At 35.2% G+C, this 23,274-nt stretch overlaps 1 protein-coding gene across 2 annotated transcripts in view; it reads right to left on the bottom strand.

The window, feature by feature from the left end:
• The window catches only part of LOC123524872 (uncharacterized), a 192,396-nt gene that overhangs the window by 10,670 nt on the left and 158,452 nt on the right, over positions 1 to 23,274 (bottom strand). For both annotated transcript variants that reach the window (XM_053522050.1, XM_045303415.2), the window contains exon 4: positions 6,736 to 6,959. In XM_053522050.1, coding sequence (XP_053378025.1) covers positions 6,736 to 6,959 — 224 coding nt within the window. The remainder of the gene's footprint in view (positions 1 to 6,735; positions 6,960 to 23,274) is intronic.

Genomic DNA, 23,274 nt, shown 5'->3' with positions numbered 1-23,274 from the left:
AAACATGAGTCGGGCGTTGATTTGTTTTGTTTCATCAAGAAATAAAGAATCAAAAGCCATAAAACAAACACTACATATGTTCGACTATTAGTACTCATAACTTTTGCAATATCTATAGTAGTTTTAACACTAAATCTCATAAAAGAAAGACTAGTAGCTTTACTTGGGGGAAACATTTGCAGGAGAAAACAAAAGTTAATTATTTTGCATGTAAGCATACTACAGCAATTTTTATAGTATTTTCACAAATACACCCTGTGGAATGCTGTGTTTTTGAAGCGGTAAGATTTGTTTAGATAACATATTTATTCAATTTGGCAATAAAGCTTATAGACAAGTAATTGGTATTCCTAGGTTGACTTACTGCGAACCTTTTCTTTACATTTTTACATGGATGTTTTTAGGTATGCTTTACATTTTTACATCAATGGTTAAGCTTTACAGTTGCCGTTTGCAATATGACTTCTTCTCGGCGATATATGACCATTTTGTGTCGATTCGCCGTAAAACCCAACTCACTCACTCACTCCTTGCTGATTTACTCTAAAAGTATTATAAATGCCACTTCCTGCTCACTTTGTCCCCTGAGACGCTGTGCTCTAGAGTTATATCTTAAGGAGTTAATATGCACGTTAGTATTACGTGACGTCTTTAAAGTAACATCTATGTATATAAATGTCAACGTCATATTTGTTTGCATGTTTTGATTTATATATAATTAAATCTCAGAAGCGTTAGTAGCTCTTGTTTTGAGTCTTAACACTTGCGACGAGGACATACGGCAATAAGATGACGAAAGAACATATAAATAAGATGTAAACATAGAGATATACTTGATAATCACCAGAGTACAGTTTATTATCAAGAAAGAAAGATATTGCAAAAGAATACCGAGGACACAGATTCCCGTAGAGAAGATTCCAGATTATTGTCCATGATTATTGTCGGCAAGATACTGGATTATTGTCGACTATTGATTCAAGAAACAGAAGAATAGACGATCGAATTAAAATTGCGACGGAAAACAGAAATTTGAGAACATTGCAGTTCATTCCTGACAGCGATCAACTTTCAACGTAAAAACAGCGGGTAGAATGGCTAGAAAGAAATGAAAGATAATTCAGTTTCTTTCTAGATTACGGAGCCACACAGGACAGCATAGACGCTTTGATTATTTACGGAGGAAAAAAATGAAAGGAAATCCTGATGACGGCGAAAAACATCAACTGAATGAATACCAAAAAATACGAAAAACTGAAAGAGAAGTTGAGTAATCATTATGCACCAAAGAAGAATAAACATTATTCAAGATGAATATTTCTGAAAGTGAGACCGATACACGAAGACACAACAACCGCTTATGCCGCCAAACTGCGTGACGGATGTGAATTTCCGAATGAAGACGACAGAATATTGGAACATATTATCTAAACAACGGACATTCAATCGCTTATTAAGAAAACAATCATCCAAACATAGTCTCCCCAGTGGTGGTTTTGCCACTGACCGTTCCAAGGCGGTGCCCCACCGTGTTCCTGTATTTGTTTGTTTTGTCCTTGTGTGCGAGTGTTGTTCGTGTGTGTCTTGTGGTGGGGGGGGGGGGGGGGGGGGGGGGCGGCTGCGTTTTTTAGAGCGTGGCTTTCCCTGTTGGATGTTCTTTCTTGTTTTTGTGTGTGTGCGCGCGCGTGTGTGTGTGTGTTTGTGGTGTGCACGTCTGCGTGCTGTGGGTTTCGTTTTTTTTTTTTTGTTGTTTTTTGGGTGGGAGGGGGTGTGGGGGGCGCTGTCGTGCGTGGCATTCCCTGTTTGTTATTTGTCTTTGTTTTTTAAGTGATATATTACAAAACGTACACCAGTTAGAAGATGCTTCAATACAAGTAAATGCTATTGCGAAAATCAACCGACGTTTAGACCAATGGAGAAAGTAAAGATCAAAACAAATAGACATCTTTCAAAATAGAAGTGAAAATAAGAAATTCTGCACATATTGCAGAAATTTTCATTCGAGCCGACGCCGTGAAGAGTGTCCAATCCGACATAATACTCTCTCACCGGTCATCAACTGTTGTTTCTCATAAAATGTAAAGAGCTCGAACTTCTTCTTTGTTTAACTGGCATTCAAATCTAGCCATATAAGAATATGGATTTAACGTCGATTTTCTTCAGTATCTCAGTTGCGAAACGGTGTGCAGCTTACCTTACCAATTTTTCTTGATTCCATACCAGTTGAAACTTGTTCTCCGCAAGTAACTGTTACGATCCCCCACTTTAATCAAGTAATTTAGAAACAAATATGAACAAAAAAGAGACGATTTTAAATTTGAAATTGTCAATCAAAAGGCGTCTTTATTTCAAAGCTCATTTGCTCAAAGTTATATGTATATAATAGTTAGGAAATGGAATAAAAAAACTGAAACGGAATGCCTTTCAAACACACTTGATCCTAGAAGAAAGCAATAACTTAAAAAAAAACAATGTATCCGAAAATATATGTTCAAAGAGTGTCCAATGTTAAATTATAAACCCGAGCGCTTTCGGATTTTGAAAAGTCCTTTTAAAGGGTAGCATCAATCTAAACAATAATGACGTATGATCTACCTTTATAGTTTGATATACAAATGCTAACTGAATATATCGATCGACAAAAGATCGAGTTAATTGATAACAGATTTCAGGCATCAGTTTCTGTCCTTGATAGTAGTTATTTAAAAATAGTACTCCTCTGATTTGTTTACGCATCTTCTACCAGAAGAGCAACGTGTGGTATGTTTAGAAATAAAAAAAAACACATCCTAGGGAAAAGTGAAAATATGTTTTGATGCTAAATGAGTTGTCAAAGTACAAATACTTTGTTCAATGGATGAGTTAAATTCAAATGAGGATTAATATATCTTTCTAAATAAGAATTATGTCAGAGCCGTTGGAGAATGTATAATTAAAACAATATCATTTATTCTCGAGTTGATGAAAATGCCGGTGCTTACTTAAAAATGCATTTGATGAAAGGATTCCGATACAAATAACAAAATGCCGACTGTAATTCAAGAAAAAAAAGCTACATAAAATTTCGTTTATGTACAAAGTAAACTGTCCTACATTTTGTGGAGTGTATAAGTTATAAAATGCCAATGTCAAAACAATGTACATAACACACATCAGATAAAAATATCAATTGATTTTTTTTCAGTTATGTTATTACTACTAATTTGGTTTGCATTAGGACTTTAACGGTGCTTTTTAGTAATCATAGGATTATACATATACCAATTCATTTATAAACTATTGAAAATGCGAGTTTCAACTTGAAAATATCGCACAGTGGCTTTAAAAGGGAGAAAAGAAGTAACAAATAAAAATGTTTGATGTGATAAATAATATTACAGCTTCTGTTAGGGTCTCGAAACTTGTTTTGTATTAAAAATATGTATTTTCTTACATCTATTCACTTAGGAGTAAGTATTCAATTAAGTAACAGGTTTCTTTGAAAAAAGTTTATATTGTGAATTGATGTATTCACTAAGTAACAAGAACATGCATATTAATGATTGTAAAGCTAAAACATTTACATTTTCTAGGGGTCTATGGCTGGCGCTGTCAAGCATAAAGTGAGTATGTAAAGATGCTAAACTTTGATTGCTTTGCTTCAGCTGAGAAATAGTGTTGCTTTGAGTAAATGAAGAAGTTTATAGGGAACCGGCAATAAAAAACCACTACCTCGAGGAAAGTTCGTAACATTTCCCGCCACATAAATCACATTTTAAACTTAGACAAAGAACTTGCATTTTCTCTAAATATCCTATAATAACTTAGTCAGATTTCATGAAAAATATTTCTTGTAGTTTGAAAGGATTTACCTTCTATTACTGATTGAAGTACAGACTTACGAAGCAGTGGATCAAATAGAATATGTATATTATATATAATGCTTTCTATCTTTTTCTAGGGTTTCATGTCTTATACTTTAAAGGTTATAACAAAGTACATTATGACTGACAAAATAAACAGACAACTAAACGAGAGGACGGACAAACAAAGAAAATAAATAGACACCGAGTTTTATTTTTTTACATTACCTTCTACCAAATCACTAAAAGATAAAATGTAAGGGTAGACTTTTCGGAAGTACAGAGCACTAAAAACACAATCCCAGGACCACGCATGTGCAAAGTAGGCCCACAAGAAAAAGAAGCTGTAATTTTAAAAATATTTCAAGTTGCTTCAAACATTCAACAGGAAAATATTAATTCATGCTAAATATAGGAGGGTAAGGGGCAAAATGGGGTCGGGGTTGGGGGTGGAGGGAGGAACTCGAAGATGAGAGTTGAGCAAGGACGCATAAGCAAGGGGAAAGCCACGTTCCTTAATGACAGTCATACTGCAACGTACACCACAATAGCGCAAACACATATACCAAAAATAAACACACAACCACACCCAACTAAAAAACATAGAAAACCGAAAAAACAACACATAAGAAAATAGTAGGGCACCGTTTTTTACTCACAAACATACAAACGCACCCACACAAGTAGGAATAAAAAAACGAAAGTGTACCATCTTAGGATTCCGGCAGCAAAAACAAAGGGGAGCCACGAAAACTTACATAAAGGGGGAGGGGAGGCAAAAAAATCGCGTAATTGCAACGGGAAGGAGGGGGCAAAAGGGGGATTGAGGAGGGAAAAATGCTTACAACAAACAAGAAAACATACGCAACAGACACTACAAGACAGACAAAAAAAAAACAAACAAGTCGAAAATAGGGACACCGCCTTGTAACGGTCGGTAACCTATATGAAGGAAACTGGCGGTTTTAAACGCGTTTGGGGCATGCCAACCTCGCACTTACCCACTTATTCCCAGGGCAGGTTAGACAAGGCAATGTTAATAAATTGCCAACAACAAACAAACTACATACGCAACACAAAATACGAGATGGACAGTTAATAAAATGGCAACAACAAACAAGACTACACACGCAATATTAAATACTAGAACCGAAAACAAATTGAAAATAGGGGCACCGCCTTGGAACGGTCAGTAACCTATATAAAGGAAACTTGGGGTTTAAACGCGTCTATGGCATGCCATTCACGCACTTACCTCAGTTTAAGCTAGTAAGTAAGGGCATGTCAACCTCGCACTTACCCCATTTTCAACAAGTAAGAAACCACGTTTCATGAAAACAGTTTGCTTTTTAAAAATATTGGTATATTTGATATTTCCTGTTTCCATAGTAACCATATTTGTTGCCAAAAATAAAAGGACATGCACATTTTCCATTTTCGGATCTAACTATGTATCTTTTTTTTTAGAATGATCCTACTCTGCAGTTTTTGTTTCTTCATTCATTGGGATTTTTTATGCATTTCAAATGAATGTCCATCAATCCAAGTTTCATGAAAAACCTCTTTTCCTTTTAAAGTTATCACATAATCCCACTTTGTGTTACTGGCTGACGGGTGGACTTAGTAAATGACACGCGAAGGACAAATCATAAGACACTTCCGACGACACACTGGAAATTGTTTAATTATACGTTTCTGTTATGTGTATGTAACATACATATGAATCCTAACAAACCAAATGTAATTTGAATTTCTCCTAACGAGTTCGATTCAATTTAACGATTTAAGTATTCGGCATAGAAAAGAGCAGATGATACAAAAGCCCTTTTCACCAATTTTGAGTCGATAATGTACTGATTCGTTATTTCCGCAGCTAAAATGATGGTAAGCTAAAAATACATATTCATATCAAATATATAAAACAAATTCAGGACATATTGAATTTAATATGATTTAGTGTTCATTGAAATCAGTACACTTTTATAGGGCTGATGTTTAAAACATTTTGATGTCAAAATGCTATTGTAAAATGCCGAAAAATTGTTACAGTTAAATGCAATATATTTCAATTTGCATGTGAGATTACTAATTAGTTATTTTTCTTTTCTTTTTTTTTTCTTTGTATTAACAGAATGAGTAATAACTCCAACAAAAATATCTGAGCATATATTTAATTATTGCAGACTTATTGTTTAATAGAAAAAAATGAAATTCATATTCTGAAATAAATATTTTCCATTTAAACCTTGAGAATTTAAAATTTCAAGTGTCAGTTGATATCTGAAATACTTTTTTCGGTGTTCATGCGAAATGAACGACAAAATATGGTCGGCAAATCCATGAATCGATTCATAGGTTCGTTAATTTCGCATGAACACCGAAAAAAAAGTTTCATTTCTTATATTTACATTATATTTCCTTTCCATTTGTAAAGTAAATAATAATTATGAATTGCATATAATTTGTAGCATTTAGCATTAAAAACCGCTTCCCGGACATTATGTTTGCCAGACGGAACAACTGCGGCGTCATCTAAGGAACGTTCCTCGTACCTATACGCGGACGTCTCCAAGCAGCGAAGACATACCTTTCGCGCCTTTCCTTTTGCTGTTTATACGAAATGAACGCTAAAAGTTTCAATCGAAAAACACAGGGCAGTTGTAAATATATCTTCTTTAGCCTTTTATTTGTTGATCGATTAAGCTACTTAGACTTTTAAGCACAAAAGCTGCAAAATATGTAACGTAATATAAGTGCACGTTTGCCAGAAAAACAGCTAAAATATAAAACAGCGTTATCATACAGATCTTAATCGGCAATGTTATATTCGGCGTGCGTATATTTTGTTTAATTTAAACATACATGTTGAACTGTAGAATGGTTTTATACTTGCCTAGTAAAACCTTCTTTGGGAAAGGTGTCATGTATATATCCTCTTTGAAGATAAACCCTTGATGGCATATAGACATTCTTTATCCTGTCAATAAGTGGATGTGTTGCATCTTCATACTGTCCAAGTAACATCGGATGAGTTGTATTTGTTGGTTTCCAGGACGTTATATGAACACTCACATATAACGATAATACACCCACTTTTTTCTGCTTGAACGCCTCCATCTTTTTAAAATTAAAGGTGCAGTGTAATTTTGAGGCCCAACAAAATACAAATATATAGACTATACAATGAGTCAATGGTGAACAATGAACGTGGTTGCTATAATTAAACCTTTCACTTTCTACGTAAAAACGCTTCAATAGCAAAAGTGACAAATATGTATTATTCAAAATATTATTATCTACTTTTTGGCGTGTTGACGTGCATAAGGATATATTCTATCAACTTTTATGCTAATAACTGTCTGAAATCAAACATATAAGTAAGTAATGCTTTCAGGTAGAGTACGTAGAGAATGTAATGTATAATTTCCATATGCATATTAATATAATGATTCAAAGTCCTAGTAATAGTCTTCCGTGTCATGAATGGTACAGCTCCAGTATATCTGAGGGAAATGTTTGTACCTACTCGACAACGGTACAGACTACGCTCACAAAGTGACACTAACTTTAACATCCCTAGATCGCGAACAAAATTAGCAGACAGATCTATGGCCGTCGTTTGTCCTAAATGGTGGAACGATCTACCTAGCTATCTGAAAGACATTCAGTCGGAAGCCAGCTTTACATCAAAACTGAAAACACATTTGTTTAGTCAGTTTCATGAACAATGACTGTACTCTTGTTAAAATACTAAATATCAGGTTTAAAATAGTATTTAAACATGTCTAAATCTCTAAATCGAAGTTCTGGAATCCTGTTCATATTTTGAATGTATATACTAGTATTCTAAATCTGCGTTATGTAATTGTAAAGCGTAATGGAATATTTTGTATTTTTTGCTCAATATAAATTGCAACAAGTTTCATATTTGTATTTATGCAATGCAACATGTTCCCGAACAACCCTTAGGTTTATTCAATTAATAAAAATATCTATAATGAAGAATAAAATGAATTTATAGTTTTATGTATTATTGCCGCCAGTTTCTTTTTGTCAAGCCATCAATTGGTAAATTCAGCCAATACTCAACGGTCATTCCGAATCCAATTTGATCGTTTTCGTTTTTACTTTAACCAAAATTGAACAGATTTGAATGAAATTTGGATGCGTTGTTTAATGATGAGTTCAGATGAATAATGAACATTACAACGACAGCCATTGAAAGTAGGTTCATAGAGCCGTTAGAGTTGCAATCATGTACTCAAGAAAAAATCTCTCACAAAAAGTGCACTTTGTACTGGTCGCTATGCAGCAATAGCGTCATCTACAGTATAAAATAATTTAACGGCCAACTCTCTTCTAGGGATAATGTACGCTCTTATCTTTGCATTGGATACTTGTTAGTAAGCATGCATTTCTAGACTAAGATTTTCAAACTTGTTTCCAGAAATATTCATTGCTCTGCAGTGGAGATTTTCGCGACATTAGCGGCGCAGTATCAATAGCAAGAAAGCGAGTGCATATTTCTCGATGCCAAGCCCATCATCGTTTTGATGAATATTTTTCTTTCAGTTAAAAATATAATACACATTTTGCTCGTTCGAGTGAGTAAACCTGACTGATGTTGGCGTAAATGTACTTTATGACGTCAAGCCATCAATTATTGAGGTGTCAAAATACAGACGGACGATCCATGTCGATCAAATGTAGCTGTAATAGCATTATACAATAATTTATATTTCATTAGCTCGATATATTCAAAGATTTTATTTACAGGTTAGTCGTTAGCAAAACCACTAAAATAACTTTATAGCTCTATTTTCTTAGTTTGTGTCTAGGTAACAACTATTAGATAGCTATGTTTCTAAGAATCGTTTTAATGATTTCATTATTTATCACAACAGGATCATTTAAGTGCCGTACGACGGTCATGAAATGTCTTCACGTATATGAATTCAATGTTAGAGTATTTCTGGTCCTTAAGGATCATGGTGTCCATTTAATATATGTTGCACCCTAAATTTACGGCTTAAAGGGGGATGTTCATTTCCCAGGGAAACATATTTGCACTTCAGCATGTCAATAATTAATAGTCATCTGCAAATTGGATACTCATTTAGTGGTCAGCCAGATATATTTATTTAACATATTAATTACCATCACATGTGTTTTATGGTTTGGCTAGGTGTTATCAGTATTTTCTTTTTTCAAGATAAAAAAGAGATTGAGAAAACGATGCTTGTTGCTGCTGTAGTATTAATTTTTTTGCAATGCCAGTCTCGCTATCAATTCTTTGAGGTCGTGTAGTCACAGTCAATTCGTCAAACGTATATAATTACTGAAACGAAATGCACGCACGCATTATTATGGATGCATTTCATAAAAATAGCATGATGTAATCAATGATTAATTATATTAATTAATTATGAGATTACTGTATGTATACGCTGGTCAATATCAAATCGTAAATGGTATGTGCACTGTCTGAAAATGTTCCGTATATACGACTTTTTAAGTTAAATTAAATTTCGTACTAGATCGTAAGTTGACATACACTTTTGAGGATGAGACGGGGCAGTTCAACCTTTGAACTGGAATCACGCCGATTGGTAGACATTTGATTCTGTGTCCATGTTAATAATTCAACATTACTTGGTATTCCCTTTTATGATATTATGACGGCACGTTTTGTATCTTTATAATCAAGTGAGTTCTTATGAATCTTATTTTAGAATAAATTTGCAGTATAAAATCCTCACAATATAATACATAGAATGATTTCAATACATTGTACACTCAAAATGAAAACCATGCAATGTGCTGGTATAAAACTTGAAAAAAAAGTGGCCCGGAATTATAACAAATACTTTCATTCAACACTCAAATTTCAAATATACAAAATGCGCTATTATTTGTCTAAGATTGCAAATGTTGATAAGAAAGACCTATGGAAATGTTGTAAGTGTATTGAAAATAAAATTTGGTACCTTTTTTGGCCTGGTTTACTAGTAATGATGTATCTAGATGTAATTATTTAAACTGAGAGCCACATTCCACACTCAGAGTCTGGTAAATTAGTTATACTATATAATTAAAATGTACTGAACTATACTTGAAAATGTAAAAGACTAATGTAACAATCACATATTCTTTCTCACAAAATGGTGTCATTATGCACCTCAAAAGAGGAAATTTCACATTTTATTCTTGTAGCTGTATTAATTACAGGATTACATGTACTTGATTATTAATGACAACCCTGCCGGTCAATTTTGAATTATATTTTCAAAACATGGTAATTGAAAAAAAAAATGAATAAACCATCAAATAAACAATAATGAGAACAACTATTTCTGATAAAAACCTAACGATTCGTCTCTGTAGAAATTGTTCTTGAAATGCATAAAATAAATATCTGGCATATTAGTGAACAGTGTGGTCCTTGATCACATGCGTTCTGGCTGAATACATACCGGCTACTTTGACCAGTTAGTATATCAATGTACTTTTGTTTTTCATTGCAAATATATAGTATACATGTATAATACATATTTCTGACTGATAGATAATCACAGCAGGTCAGATGGTCAAGCTGAAAATGGATTATCATGTTTGCTTCCAGTAGTCACTGGGTAATAAAACATATGAACCGATGATTCATAATAACCTGATAATAAGCCACATGCTATGACCACCAACCGCTAGCAACATCCCCCTTTAAGGGTCGTTGCAGCCTACATAAGCATTCATGGACAGACTTAATCAAATGATGTGATTTTCATCAGTAGAAAACATTAATTGCCGCGGCAACAGAAAGGATCCGAATACTGACTTATTCTAGTGAATAATAGTCAAAGTCACATTTCAGACTTGATAGTAGGAAACAAAATTTGACAAACCAAAAAACTAAAACTAAAACACATAACATATTTAAAACAAATGTATCTGACAACTGTCGTACGTAGATAATTTTTAAACACAGAAAAGTTGGCAAATAAAACATGTAGCATTAAAGAGATACAATTTCAGTGTTTATGCAAATTACCTCCTGTGTGATTCTTTGGAATACACTTCATTCTACTTAGTAATATTATTTTATTTTGTTAAAACAACATGGTGTACATTGAAAAAAGAAAAGCTGAGCTTAATTTTAGCGAACATTAAGGACACTTGAACGTTAGCTGCAGGTAAAACACAGTCACACTGGGAACCAATCAGCGTTCTACATACTAGAAAAGTCGTTATGCTACTTTCAGACCTTATATTCAATAGCGGGAAACTAAAAAGCAATGAATAAAATGTCTAATGTTTGCTACAGGTAGCAGTATTGACCAACAGGAAGAGACTTATTTTGACAAAATATTATTAGACACCTTATATTGTTTTAATGTCATATATACCCAGAAAAGCAAAGTACACTGCAACATTCAATATTGACCTGACCTTTCAGAATAAGTCCACATACTAAAGAAAGATGAATTAAGGATAAACTATGTGTTCATGCCTATTTTTATGTCCTAAAGAAAAGCAACGATGAAAATCCAATAAGGAAGCCGCGTTTCAGAAAACGCAGTATCCATAAACCGAACGTAGGCAGACTTTCACCCAGGCAGCACACATTTTGTAAGAGTAAAACACATTGCTGTCTCTAAAATGGTATCATTTATAAGTATTAGCTGTCGTTTAGTCATAACGTAAGTGTCATGTTTCTACATCTCGACTTCTTACAATGACAGAACTCTCCTACTGTCTATTACGTTATGACTGTCATAAACAAAACATAACAAAGACAAAGGCCGAACTGGGCAAATCACAGTCTATGATATGAACAGAAAGTTGCTGTAGGATGCATTTTATTTATAATAGCAATTTCTTAAACGACTAAAATAATAGAGTATAGAGGGGTTTTATTTCCAATATGTAAAATACACTGGGGTGGGGGGAAAGCTTTGAATTTTGTGCAGTTAGGTACGGTCATCAAGAATTATAACAGAATTTAATGCCAATACAGACAGAAGAAAGCAAAGCATAACTGCTAAATCAACAGGTCTTTATACCCTTATCAAGTAATTTTGATTTGATACTAAGATAGACAACTTTAAAATGGCCGGCAAAAATTGTTAATGAGTTATCAGCAGATCAAGCTTCCGAATAATATATGGTTTTGCCGAGACCTGACATTAAGTTCGAGCGAAAGGTTGTTTCAAATTATCCTTGATTGAGAAAATGAAGTTCGACAGTTTTTATAATTGGATGAGTAGTATAAATTCTGAGATAGTCAAAAATATTGCATTGTATATTATAAAATGTGACAAAACTTCTTTTAAACACACTGGATCCGGAAGGATACAAGAACATTAAGATAGAATCATAGATTATGAGAAAATATATGTGCAAACAGTGTCAATTAAACTTTTGACACTGAACATTCTCCCTCTCTCTATAGAGAGAGAGAGAGAGAAAGAGAGAGAAATATGAATATTTAAAATAACACTAATATGATTATAACGATGACTTGATGATACAATGTATTGTATAAATTAATGTTACGAGCAACATTTGCAACTTGCGGTAATATGAATATCAAAGTTTGCGTTACGGACTGGATAAGCCATTGGCATTCATACAGCTGAAGTACCTTTTTTTCGTAAGAAAAGATGAACACATTCAGTGTACAAGTGATGTGGTTCCGGTAACCCTTTAAATAACGGGCCTCCTGTTTATGAACTAGACACAGTATGCATTAGTCACGATCTTAGTTATGATAGTGATGCATAAAAAAGTAAGTGTGACAAGAAAATGTTATCTCATTTGAAAAAAAAAAAAAAAACATAAAACATTCAATCTAAATGAAACCGAAAAAAAAGCAAAATAAACCTAGCTATTAAACCACAACATAAATTATGAATTTGGGCTTGGACATAAGTCTTCGGGAGTTGAAGTTCAAGAGCTACGTGTTAAAAAAACAAAAACTATAAAACAAACAAAAAAAAGCACAAACGGAAAAAGGAAGAAACCTTCAAAATAAAATTTATAGCTAAATCCCTCAAAATAAACTAAAGTGATAAATAAGCAGAAAAAATATATTATTCAATTAAAATGAAAATTCCGAAACGCAGAGTTATAGTATGAAATATTTACAAAATTTTGTCAGTTGACCAAGTTTACATGCAAACGTTTTTTAAGGACAATAAAGGTATAAAGTACTTATTAGATATATGTTTTAGCAAATACCCTTGGGTTATTCCATTAAAGAATTTAACTGGACAATATGTTACATTTCACAAAGTAGTCTAAAAAGAAAGAATTCGGCAACGTTTATGGGTGAATGAAGGAAAATAGTTTTATAATCAAACTTTTAAAGCATATTTAAAGAAAAATGAAATTAATATGTATCACATATTTAATGAAGGAAAGGCGGTGGTTATGAAAAAAAAGAAGAGGACGCTTTTAAAGAACTATGAGGAACTACTTTACAGCAAATAATACTTACATTTACTAAAATATTTAAGAGGAAATGGTAAATATATACGACAGGACAAAGCATATTTGTAAAAAAAGAATGACACCGACTGAAGTCAATAAACATTCCAAAAAGGTACTGTTTCTTTAATTTGATTTAAAATAGTAGACGGAGTTTGTTTGAACAAAATCAAGAGCTATTTTAAAAAAAAGGTTACACATCTAACTGGACAGAGGAAATATTTGTAATTAATTGAATTCGCAACACAAACTTACTCTATAAGAGATTGAAATAATGAATCAAATATAGGTGCAATTTTATGTAGAAAAACGTTTACATACTAAATATGAAGTATTTAGAATAGAAATAAGTTATAAAAAAGACTTTAAGAAACAAAAGCCTGAGTAAATTATAAATGTTACCCTGACAAATTAAACATCAGTGTTTCGTATAGTAACCTCAAACAACTATAATGAATTTTTAAAAGATATTATATGAAGAAGTATAAAAGTTCTCGACATTATTCGATTAGAAACGACAGAACAATCAATTGTACACTAAGTCTTAACAAAACTTGCAGCTGCTTACAGAAAAACATTCTGTGGAAGAACAAATACAGCTTGCAGCTTGTATTATAGGGTGACACCTTGTATTATTGGGTGATCGGGTGCTTTAGCACTAAATCCTGATAATCCTGTATTTGCCAGGCCATTTAAATAAGTTCTGAAAACTATTTTAATATAGCATTTCAACAAAATAGAAATAACAAAATGTAAAAAAAACAACAGGTCGCCTAAACGATATGAACGAAAATGTTGCAGCCTCGCAGCAGCCTATTCATGGACGGTAGTAAAAATGTAAGCTACCGTCCACGCCCTCTAGCGCCGGGTTGAGCTGAACTCAAAACAGCATATTATTTAAGTCTGGATTTATCATTAAATCTAGACTTCAGACGTTTTGTGTTTTGAACAGGCTATAAGTGGTATTTCTTATATAATTACACAAATAAAGAGAACAGAAATGTCTCCCCAATCTTCCGTAATAACTAACAATGATTCCGTGGTAAAACTGCTTTCCTACTGCCTATAGTGTCGAGTGCTGACTGGAAACAAAACCAACTGCTTAGTGTTTACAGTTCAATTTCATGAATCAATATTGCTCTGGTAATTTAGATAACTCTGTCAGTCTTAATCACAGGAGTGAGCATCGCTAATGGGGCATCCGTCGTTGCATGTTGTTAGACGTTCAGGAATGACTAAGATGACTAATCCTTCTGTTTTGAGTTAGACGTTCAGAAATGACTAAGTTAGACGTTCCGTTAATAGGCCCCTTCCCCTCAGAAAAACTATATCAAATCATGCAGTTTCCCAAAATATTGACGTCAGGTTTTTTATACCCCTTTGCCCAAATACCGAGCTATATTTTTTTCTCAAATCACAGCCCTGGGCCCCTTCCCCCAATTGTAGCCAAACCATGCTGTGAGTTATCGTTATACTTAATACTCTGATATCCTAGCACTCGACCTTTTGGATTCTACCATGCTAGCAATAAATGTTAAACGGGACATATTCGCTACAGACACTTAGGCGGGGATGTCGAAAGAAACCAGTTTAAATCTAATGAATACAGTCTCCTGTGGCATGGTTTATTCAGACTTGGGAAAGGTAAGTACAATAAATTTTATCAAGATTTTTATTCAATCTTTTTTATCATGCTTTCCTGTAAGCAACGTAAATAAGTAGTGTTACCGATGAGGAGGTATTAGTTTTTTTGGAATTATAATGTCACCTCAGCGCAAAATGTGGGCTTATTGAAGTAAAGAAGCACATGTATACTCGCATACAGTTTTTGCGTCGAGATGACGATTTTTACCTTAATATATCTAATGTTGTATATATTTACTGGTGCTATCAGAGAATCTAAAAGTCCGTTTTCATCTAATGTTGTTCTTGTTCGAAAAAAGGACGGATCTTTGAGATTCTGCATAGATAATCACCGCTTGAATTTTCTGACGATTAAGGACGCCTATGACCTTCTCAGGATTGAGGAGACCATTGACAGCTTAGCTGGTACCAAGTATTTCTTCAAACTCGACTTGAGATCAGGATACCGGCAAGTTGCCATGAAGGAAGCTGACAAGTACAATACAGCATTCTCGGTCGGGCCTCTTGGATTCTTTGAGTGCAATCGCATGGGATTCGGACTTACCAACGCCCCCACCACGTTTCAGCGTGCTATGGGAGATCTGAACCTTACCGAATGTCTCATTTATCTGGACGATGTGATTGTATTTTCAAAGTCCAAAGAGGAACACTGCCAGCGTCTTACATCAGTTTGTCAGCGGTTGGAAAAGGCTGGCCTCAAACTCAAAGGATCCAAGTGCGAATTTTTCTGTACCAGTGTCAAGTATTTAGGCCATATTATCAGTGAAAGGGGAGTAGAGACGAACCCAGAGAAGATAGGTTTTTTGAAGAATTGGCCTGTTTCGAAATCCATCAAGGATTTAAGGAGCTTCTTAGGATTTTCAGTGTATTACAGGAGGTATGTCGAGGGATTTTCTCAACTAGCCAAGCCTTTGAATGACTTGTTAGTTGGTCATCCTACGAATACAGCCAGTACGTCCAAGAAGAAACCAACATCTTGGAGTTGGGGTCCTGAGCAGCAGTCAGCCTTCGATTCTCTTCTTGAACGCCTTAGTACTCTTCCCATCCTAGTTTATGCTAATTTTAGCAAGCCATTTTTGCTCAATGTTGATGCCGGTGGTGTTGGCTTAGGTGCTGTATTATACCAGGTTCAGGAAGGCAAGGAGAGAGTTATTGCTTTCGCCAGTCGTGGGTTAAGACCTAATAAACGGAATTATCCCGCCCACAAGCTTGAGTTCTTAGCACTCAAATGGGCTGTCACAGATAAATTCAAGGATTATCTTTACGGCAACTCTTTCAAAGTCCGTACTGATAACAACCCATTGATCTATGTTCTGTCCTCTGCAAAATTAGATGCTACCTCTCATCGTTGGTTAGCTTCTTTAGCTAATTTTGATTTTGAAATTAGCTATAGGAATTTTAAATCCAATGTTTTTGCTGATACTCTTTTACTGTTGCCATCTTCTGCTGAATCTCCTACTGTCATATTTTCTGATGTTGTTAAGGAACTTTGCCTCGGGACTTTAGTTTCCCCTCAGGAATATCCTCTTTTTGAATGTAATTCCTTTTCTCGGAGAGTATCTGAGCATACTGATGCAGTAGGAGATGAACCGTTTGACACACATTTCAGCCACATCGACTGGGCTTAAGAGCAGAGTAAAGACACCACCTTAGCACGTGTGATTGTGTTGGTTCAGACAGGTTGCAAACCCTCACTTCAAAAACACTTTTCTATAGAGGATCCTCTTGTCAGACAGTTTTTCAGAGAATTGCCAAATCTGTTTGTTAGGGATCACATTCTTTATCGCAAAGGTGTAGTTTCTGGTCATTCAGTTAACAAACTTGTACTTCTGGAGGTTTTCCATGAAGTAGCTTTCACAGGCCTACATGATGACGCTGGTCATCAGGGTCAAGAGAGAACTTGTAGCCTTTACAAATCTAGGTTCTTTTGGCCAGGTTTGGAACAGTTTGTTGAAATACGTGTTAGAAATTGTCCTCGTTGTATTTGTCGGAAGACACCATGTAAATTTTCTGCTGGTTTAGTTCCTGTGGAATCTTCTTATCCACTCGAACTCGTTTGTATGGATTTTCTGTCTTAAGAAATTTCTGCGGGGGGGGGGGGGGTATGACAATGTACTGGTTATCACTGTCCATTTCACCCGTTTCGCTCAAGCCATACCCACGAGGAATCAGACTGCCCGTACTACAGCCAAAGTCCTTTTTGAGCATTTTATCTGCCATTATGGCTTTCCAGCACGTTTGCATAGCGACCAGGGTCGGAATTTTGAAGGAGCAGTGATAGAGGAGCTGTGTAAGATTGCCAACATTGACAAGTCTCGCACAAATCCTTATCATCCACAAGGAAATGGTATGGCTAAACGTTTCAACCAGACGTTTATGAATATGCTAGGGTCCCTGGAAGCAGACCAGAAGAAGAACTGGAAATCTCAAAGTCCCACTTTAGTCCATGCCTATAATTCAACTAGACATGAAACAACAGTACTTACTCCTCATTTCTTAATGTTTGGGAGACACCCTAGGCTTCCTAGAATTGAGCCCGATTCTTCTCCATCCAATAAAAGCCATTCAGAGTATGTTTCCAATCTCAAGAAGTGGCTCAACTTCGCTTACAAGGTTGCCAACAGAGAGGCTAGACGTCAGTCCAAGCATCACAAACGGCGATATGATTTGAGGGTTAGGGACGCCAAGATACAGTCAGGAGATAGAGTTTTAATTAGGAATGTTGGGCTTAAGGGTAAGCATAAGTTGGCTGACAGGTGGAATAAAGATGTTCGTATTGTGATCGCTCACCGTCCGGCGTCCGTCCGTCTGTCCGTCCGTTTACGTCCGTCCGTCGTCCGTCCAAACTTTCCTTTTAACAACGTCTCCTCATAAACCGCTAAGCCAATTTCATCCAAACTTCACAGGAATGTTCCTTGGGTGAAGCTCTACAAAACTTGTTCAATGAATTGTATTCCATGCAGAACTTTGGTTGCCATGGCAACCGACAGGAAAATATTTAAAAATCTTCTTCTCAAAAACCAGAAGCCATAGAGCTTAGATATTTGGTGTGAAGCATTGCTTAGTGAACCTCTACCAGGTTTGTACAAATCATGATCCGGGGTCAAAATTGACCCCGCCCGAGGGGTCATATGATTTTACATAGGAAAATCTTAAAAAATCTTTTTCTCAAAAACAGAAGCCCTAGAGCTTAGATATTTGACATGTAGCATTGCCTAGTGGACCTCTACTAAAGTTGTTCAAATCATTACTCCGGAATCAAAGTTGACCCCGCCCCAGGGGTCACTTGATTTTACAATGATTTCTATAGGAAAATCTTCAAAAAAATTTAAACATCAGGGTCATGATGACCCTGGATCGCTCACCAGAGTAATATGAGCTACATGTTTCAAATGTCAAACTGATGATTTTTAGAATTTTTTTGGAAAATTTTCCGATGTACAATCAAGTAACCCCTGGGGCGGGGCCAATTTTACCCCGGGGTTCATGATTTGAACAAAGTTTGGAGAAGTCTACTAGGCAATGTTACATATCGAATATCTAAGATCTAGGCCTTCTGGTTTTTTTTAAGCAAATGTTTGAAGATTTTCCTATGTACAATCAAGTAAACCCTGGGGCTGGGTCAGTTTGAACCTGGGGTCAAGATTTGAACAAATTTTGTAGAGGTCCACTAGGCAATGCTACATGTCAAATATCTAAGCTCTAGGCCATCTGGTTTATTTTTAGAAAATTTTGAAGATTTTTCTATGTACAATTAAGTAACCCCATGGGGCGGGGCGAATTTGACTCCGGGGGTCATGATTTGAAGAAATTTTGTAGAAGTCTACTAGGCAATGCTACACGTCAAATATCTAAGATCTAGGCTAAGATTTTCCTATGTAAAATCAAGTGACCCCTGGGGCGGGGTCAATTTTGAACCAGGAGTCATGATTTGAACAAACTTGGTAGAGGTCTACTAGGCAATGCTTCACACCAAATATCTAAGCTCTAGGGCTTCTGGTTTTTGAGAAGAAGGTTTTCAAAATTTTTCATTTCGGTTGCCATGGCAACAAGAATTCTGTAAGGAATTCAATTCTTTGAATAATTTTTAAAGAAGACCATCCAAGAAACATCCCTGTGTAGTTTCATCAAAATTGGCCTGTTGGTTTAGGAGAAGACGTTGTTTAAAGGAAAGTGTGGACGGACGACGGACGGACGTAAACGGACGGACAGACGGACGGACGCCGGACGGCAAGCGATCACAATACGAGCTAAAAAAAACAGAAGGCCTAGAGCTTAGATATTTGACATGTAGCATTGCCTAGTGGACCTCTACAAAATTTGTTCAAATTATGACCCAGCCCCAGGAATCACTTGATTGTACATAGGAAAATCTTCAAAAGTTTTCTAAAAATAAACCAGAAGGCCTAGATCTTAGATATTTGACATGTAGCATGGCCTAGTAGACTTCTACAAAATTTGTTCAAATCATGAACCCCGGGGTCAAATTGACCCCGCCCCATGGGGTTACTTGATTGTACATAGAAAAATCTTCAAATTTTTCTTAAAAAAAACCCAGAAGGCATAGAGCTTAAATATTTTATATGTAGCATTGCCTAGTAGACTTCTACAACATTGGTTCAAATCTTGACCCTCAGGGTCAAATTAACCCAGCCCCAGGGGTTACTTGTTTGTACATATGGAAATATTGATAAATTTGCTGAAAATAAACCAGAAGGCCTAGACCTTAGATATTTGTAACATTGCCTAGTAGATTTCTACAAATTTTGTTCAAATCATGATCCCCGGTATAAAATTGACCCCGCCCCAGCGGTAACTTATATGTACATCGGAAAATCTTTAAAAAAAATATAAAAATAAACCAGAAGGCCTAGAGCTTAGATATTTGACAGGTAGCATTGTAGATTCGCTTTCATTTGAGGACAAGGCAGTGACAGTGTTTTCCCCACGTGCAGATAACAGAAAACACGACATCTTTAAATTTGTTGGTTAGCCATTTTTTGTTGAATGGTTTACTGAATAAAGAGATGTAGAGGTCTATCTGATAACTAAATCTAGAACGCGGGCTACCTTACTACTTCGTACATACGGTTGAACCGGTTAAATTACTTATAATGTTGGGTACGAAAATTTGCGTTGCCGTAGTTTCAGCCAGTAGTTAAGTTAATCAATGATGCGTTCCGAATTACGTTGAGGGTCATTTTGAGCTATAACGCACAAAATTGTACGTCAAGGAAAACCGTGCAAACAATATTGATGTTCTAGCATGATTTTTTAGGATATTTTAACATTTTTAATTGAAAGTCTAAATTTGCAAGTAGATTTTCAGATTTAGCAACAAGAAAAAAAAGCTACATGCTAAAATTTGCAATTGGTCAAAAAAGATAAATCTGAGCTCTGCAAATGCAAACTGAAGCCGCTCACATTACTTGTTGAAAGACTGTTCCGATGCATTCAATTCCTGTTCTCTTAGGAATCCCCAATCGAGCATGTCCTAAACAATATGATGAATTTCTTGAAGTATTTTGAGGGTATGAAACCGGTTGTTTTAATTATGGTGCAAAATTAAGATATTTTATGGTGCTTAAGTTTAGGCATGTGAAATTGGTGTCAGAAACTTTTCTATCTGGTTGCCAGAACGGGTTAGTTGAAATCTGAATTTTGTACACTGCACGCATACTCAGATACCTTTAAAGTTATACGTTTATGAATCATGGCGATCAGATACCAATAAACAATTGTAGCATTTTGTCGGCTCCTATGTTCATACTAAACTGAGAAAGGCAGAACAAATTCTTCTAGCTGCTTTACCAGTCTGTTTTTGCCTTTTAATGATATTGAGCAAACTGAAGGTCATAGACCACCAAGTCAAAAAAGTACATGGAATTCACTGGGATAAAGTAATGTTTGGCCGTTCTGGCTGCGGTCAGTCGTGTAAACAAACCCACCCATACAGTGATTTTTTTTTTCAAAACTGAATTTTTTTACCGCATTTACATTGTTTCATTATAGTTAATTTTGACAAAATTTGCTACTGTTTTATTTTCATTGGAAAAAAAAATATTTAACGAATTTCTCCCACCAAACAGTTGGTTGTCCATGTTTTCGTAATTTGCTCGTTTTTCACAATTTTCAGGCATCTCGGTCACAGAATGCTTTTTCCCTAAAATGAATACTGGGGTTATAGATATGGTCTATTATGCAGAGTATTGTTGTACTGCTCCAGTGTGCTTGTTGACAGACTGAAACCACTTGCTTGCAGTTCATAAGGTATTTATTTCTATCTTTCTTTTTCTTTATAGTTGCAGTTGTGGGAAGCAGTTTCAATCATTCAAAAAGCATGGTATACTGTAAAATCATTAGTATTTGTGTGGATAGATTTTTGTGGTTGAGTCAGTTTACACTCCATTTCATTTTCTTGAGGTGAACATCCATGATATGATATCTGAATGAAAAAGCATTTCTGGACAAAACCATAAAATTTTATACATGTATGCAAATTTAAACAATTATTACCTCACCTGTCACAGGGTGACAAGGTGAGCTTTTTTGACTTCTTGATGTCCGTCGTGTGTCAACAATTTGTAAAACAATCTTCTTCTTCAGAACCACTGGGCAGATTTACACCAAACTTCACAGGAATGATCATTGGGTGGTCCTCTTTCAAAATTGCCCAAAGAATTGAATTCCATATAGAACTCTGGTTGCCATGGCAACTGAAAAGAATATCTTCGAAAATGATTTTTTGTCAGAAATTGTTAGCCGGCAGGGCGTTTCATCCTTATATGACAAAGGCCGATATTCGGCCACTTCCCAATCCAAAAATATTGCATTTTTTCCCAACTGTGGCAGAGAAACTTCCCGAAATGCAAGGTAACTTTTCCCAAAAATCACATCAACAAATGGTTTAATTTTGTTTACATTTTAGTATTACCGGAGGAAGCGGTTCTTGGGTATCGATTTTTTGTCTTACTATAGCGCACAGTACTGCGTGTTACGCATTACCAGATTAATCCGTTATGTTCCGTGTCCTGGAATTTAGATTTTAGTCCGTGCTTCAGGGGAGATAAATTTAATTTGTCTTTCGGTGTTTACTTCTGGTTGATTATTTTCCTCACAAAATGTCATATAACGGGAAATATTAACTCATTCTGCCCGCGCGACGCATTAATGCGTCGACCAATTGTTATCTGAATACCGCGTGCCGCTTCTAGGCGGTGTTGTTATCTACATCTGGAAACCGCACGCCGCGTACATGCGGCTTTACAGTAATAGCATGACGCATTCAGTCGTCACATTTCACTGGTCTTAAATAAAATCTTTTAGTTCTTTCTAACAAGTTGGACCAATCAATTCTTTTGTTGCGTAACATTTTTAAAACATAAATAAAACCGGATGTTGTGAAAAAATAAATGCTTTCGTTGAAAAAAGCTGTAAAAGCGATCGTCGTTCGAGTTATAATTTGTGATTTCTCGAAGTCTGAAAATTACGGATGATTCTTTATATGATCGAAACAAAAAGAAAAAATGAATAAATAGATAAATAGATACCAACAAATATTCATTGAGAAATGACAATCGAAATAATGCAACCCAAAAGTATATACTTTTTCGCTTGTCGCTATGCGGCAAATAATGCCATCTGCGGGATCAAACAATTTTACGGCAAATTGAGTTTATTCTCATTATTATCATTCTTACGTTTTATTAAAATAAAATTATCATTAAACATTGTGCCAGAATTTCATTTAAATCTGTCAATATTTAACAGAGATAGATATAAAAACATAGCTATGGAGCTATAAAGGGCGTTGAGTATATTCTTTATAAGTACGGTTCTAAACATTTGAGAGCGGAAAAAAAAGAATTATAAATGATCGGGTACTGTTATAAAAAATACACTTCAGTAAAGACAGACGTACATAATTACCGCACAAAAATAACGTGTAAGTATCATACCGAAATGCAAAACAAAAATTTCATAGAATTATTTTACACTTTCATACCGCGTTAACATTGTCCCATCTTTGTGTCGTGACCGTGAACGCACACAACACTGCCTGAACAAAACTGGTAGAATTGTGGATTATATCATTGAAAAGAAAAGAACTAAAATATTTTCTTTTACATGTAAGATTAAATTATCTTCAACTCATGCACACCAGATCTTTAATTCTTACCTATGCGATAGAACAATGCTCATGTGTGTATAAAAAAGTAAAAACATCTTCGTTGGTATCTATCTATTTATTTATTTATTCATCTATTTATTTTGTTGTTAAACTTCGAGACTATCTCTTGATCTA

The sequence above is a fragment of the Mercenaria mercenaria genome, chromosome 1 (genome assembly GCF_021730395.1).
Source record: "Mercenaria mercenaria strain notata chromosome 1, MADL_Memer_1, whole genome shotgun sequence".
NCBI lineage: Eukaryota > Metazoa > Mollusca > Bivalvia > Venerida > Veneridae > Mercenaria > Mercenaria mercenaria.
Note: the sequence above shows the minus strand (reverse complement) of the source record. Positions and strands in the feature narration are given on the sequence as shown.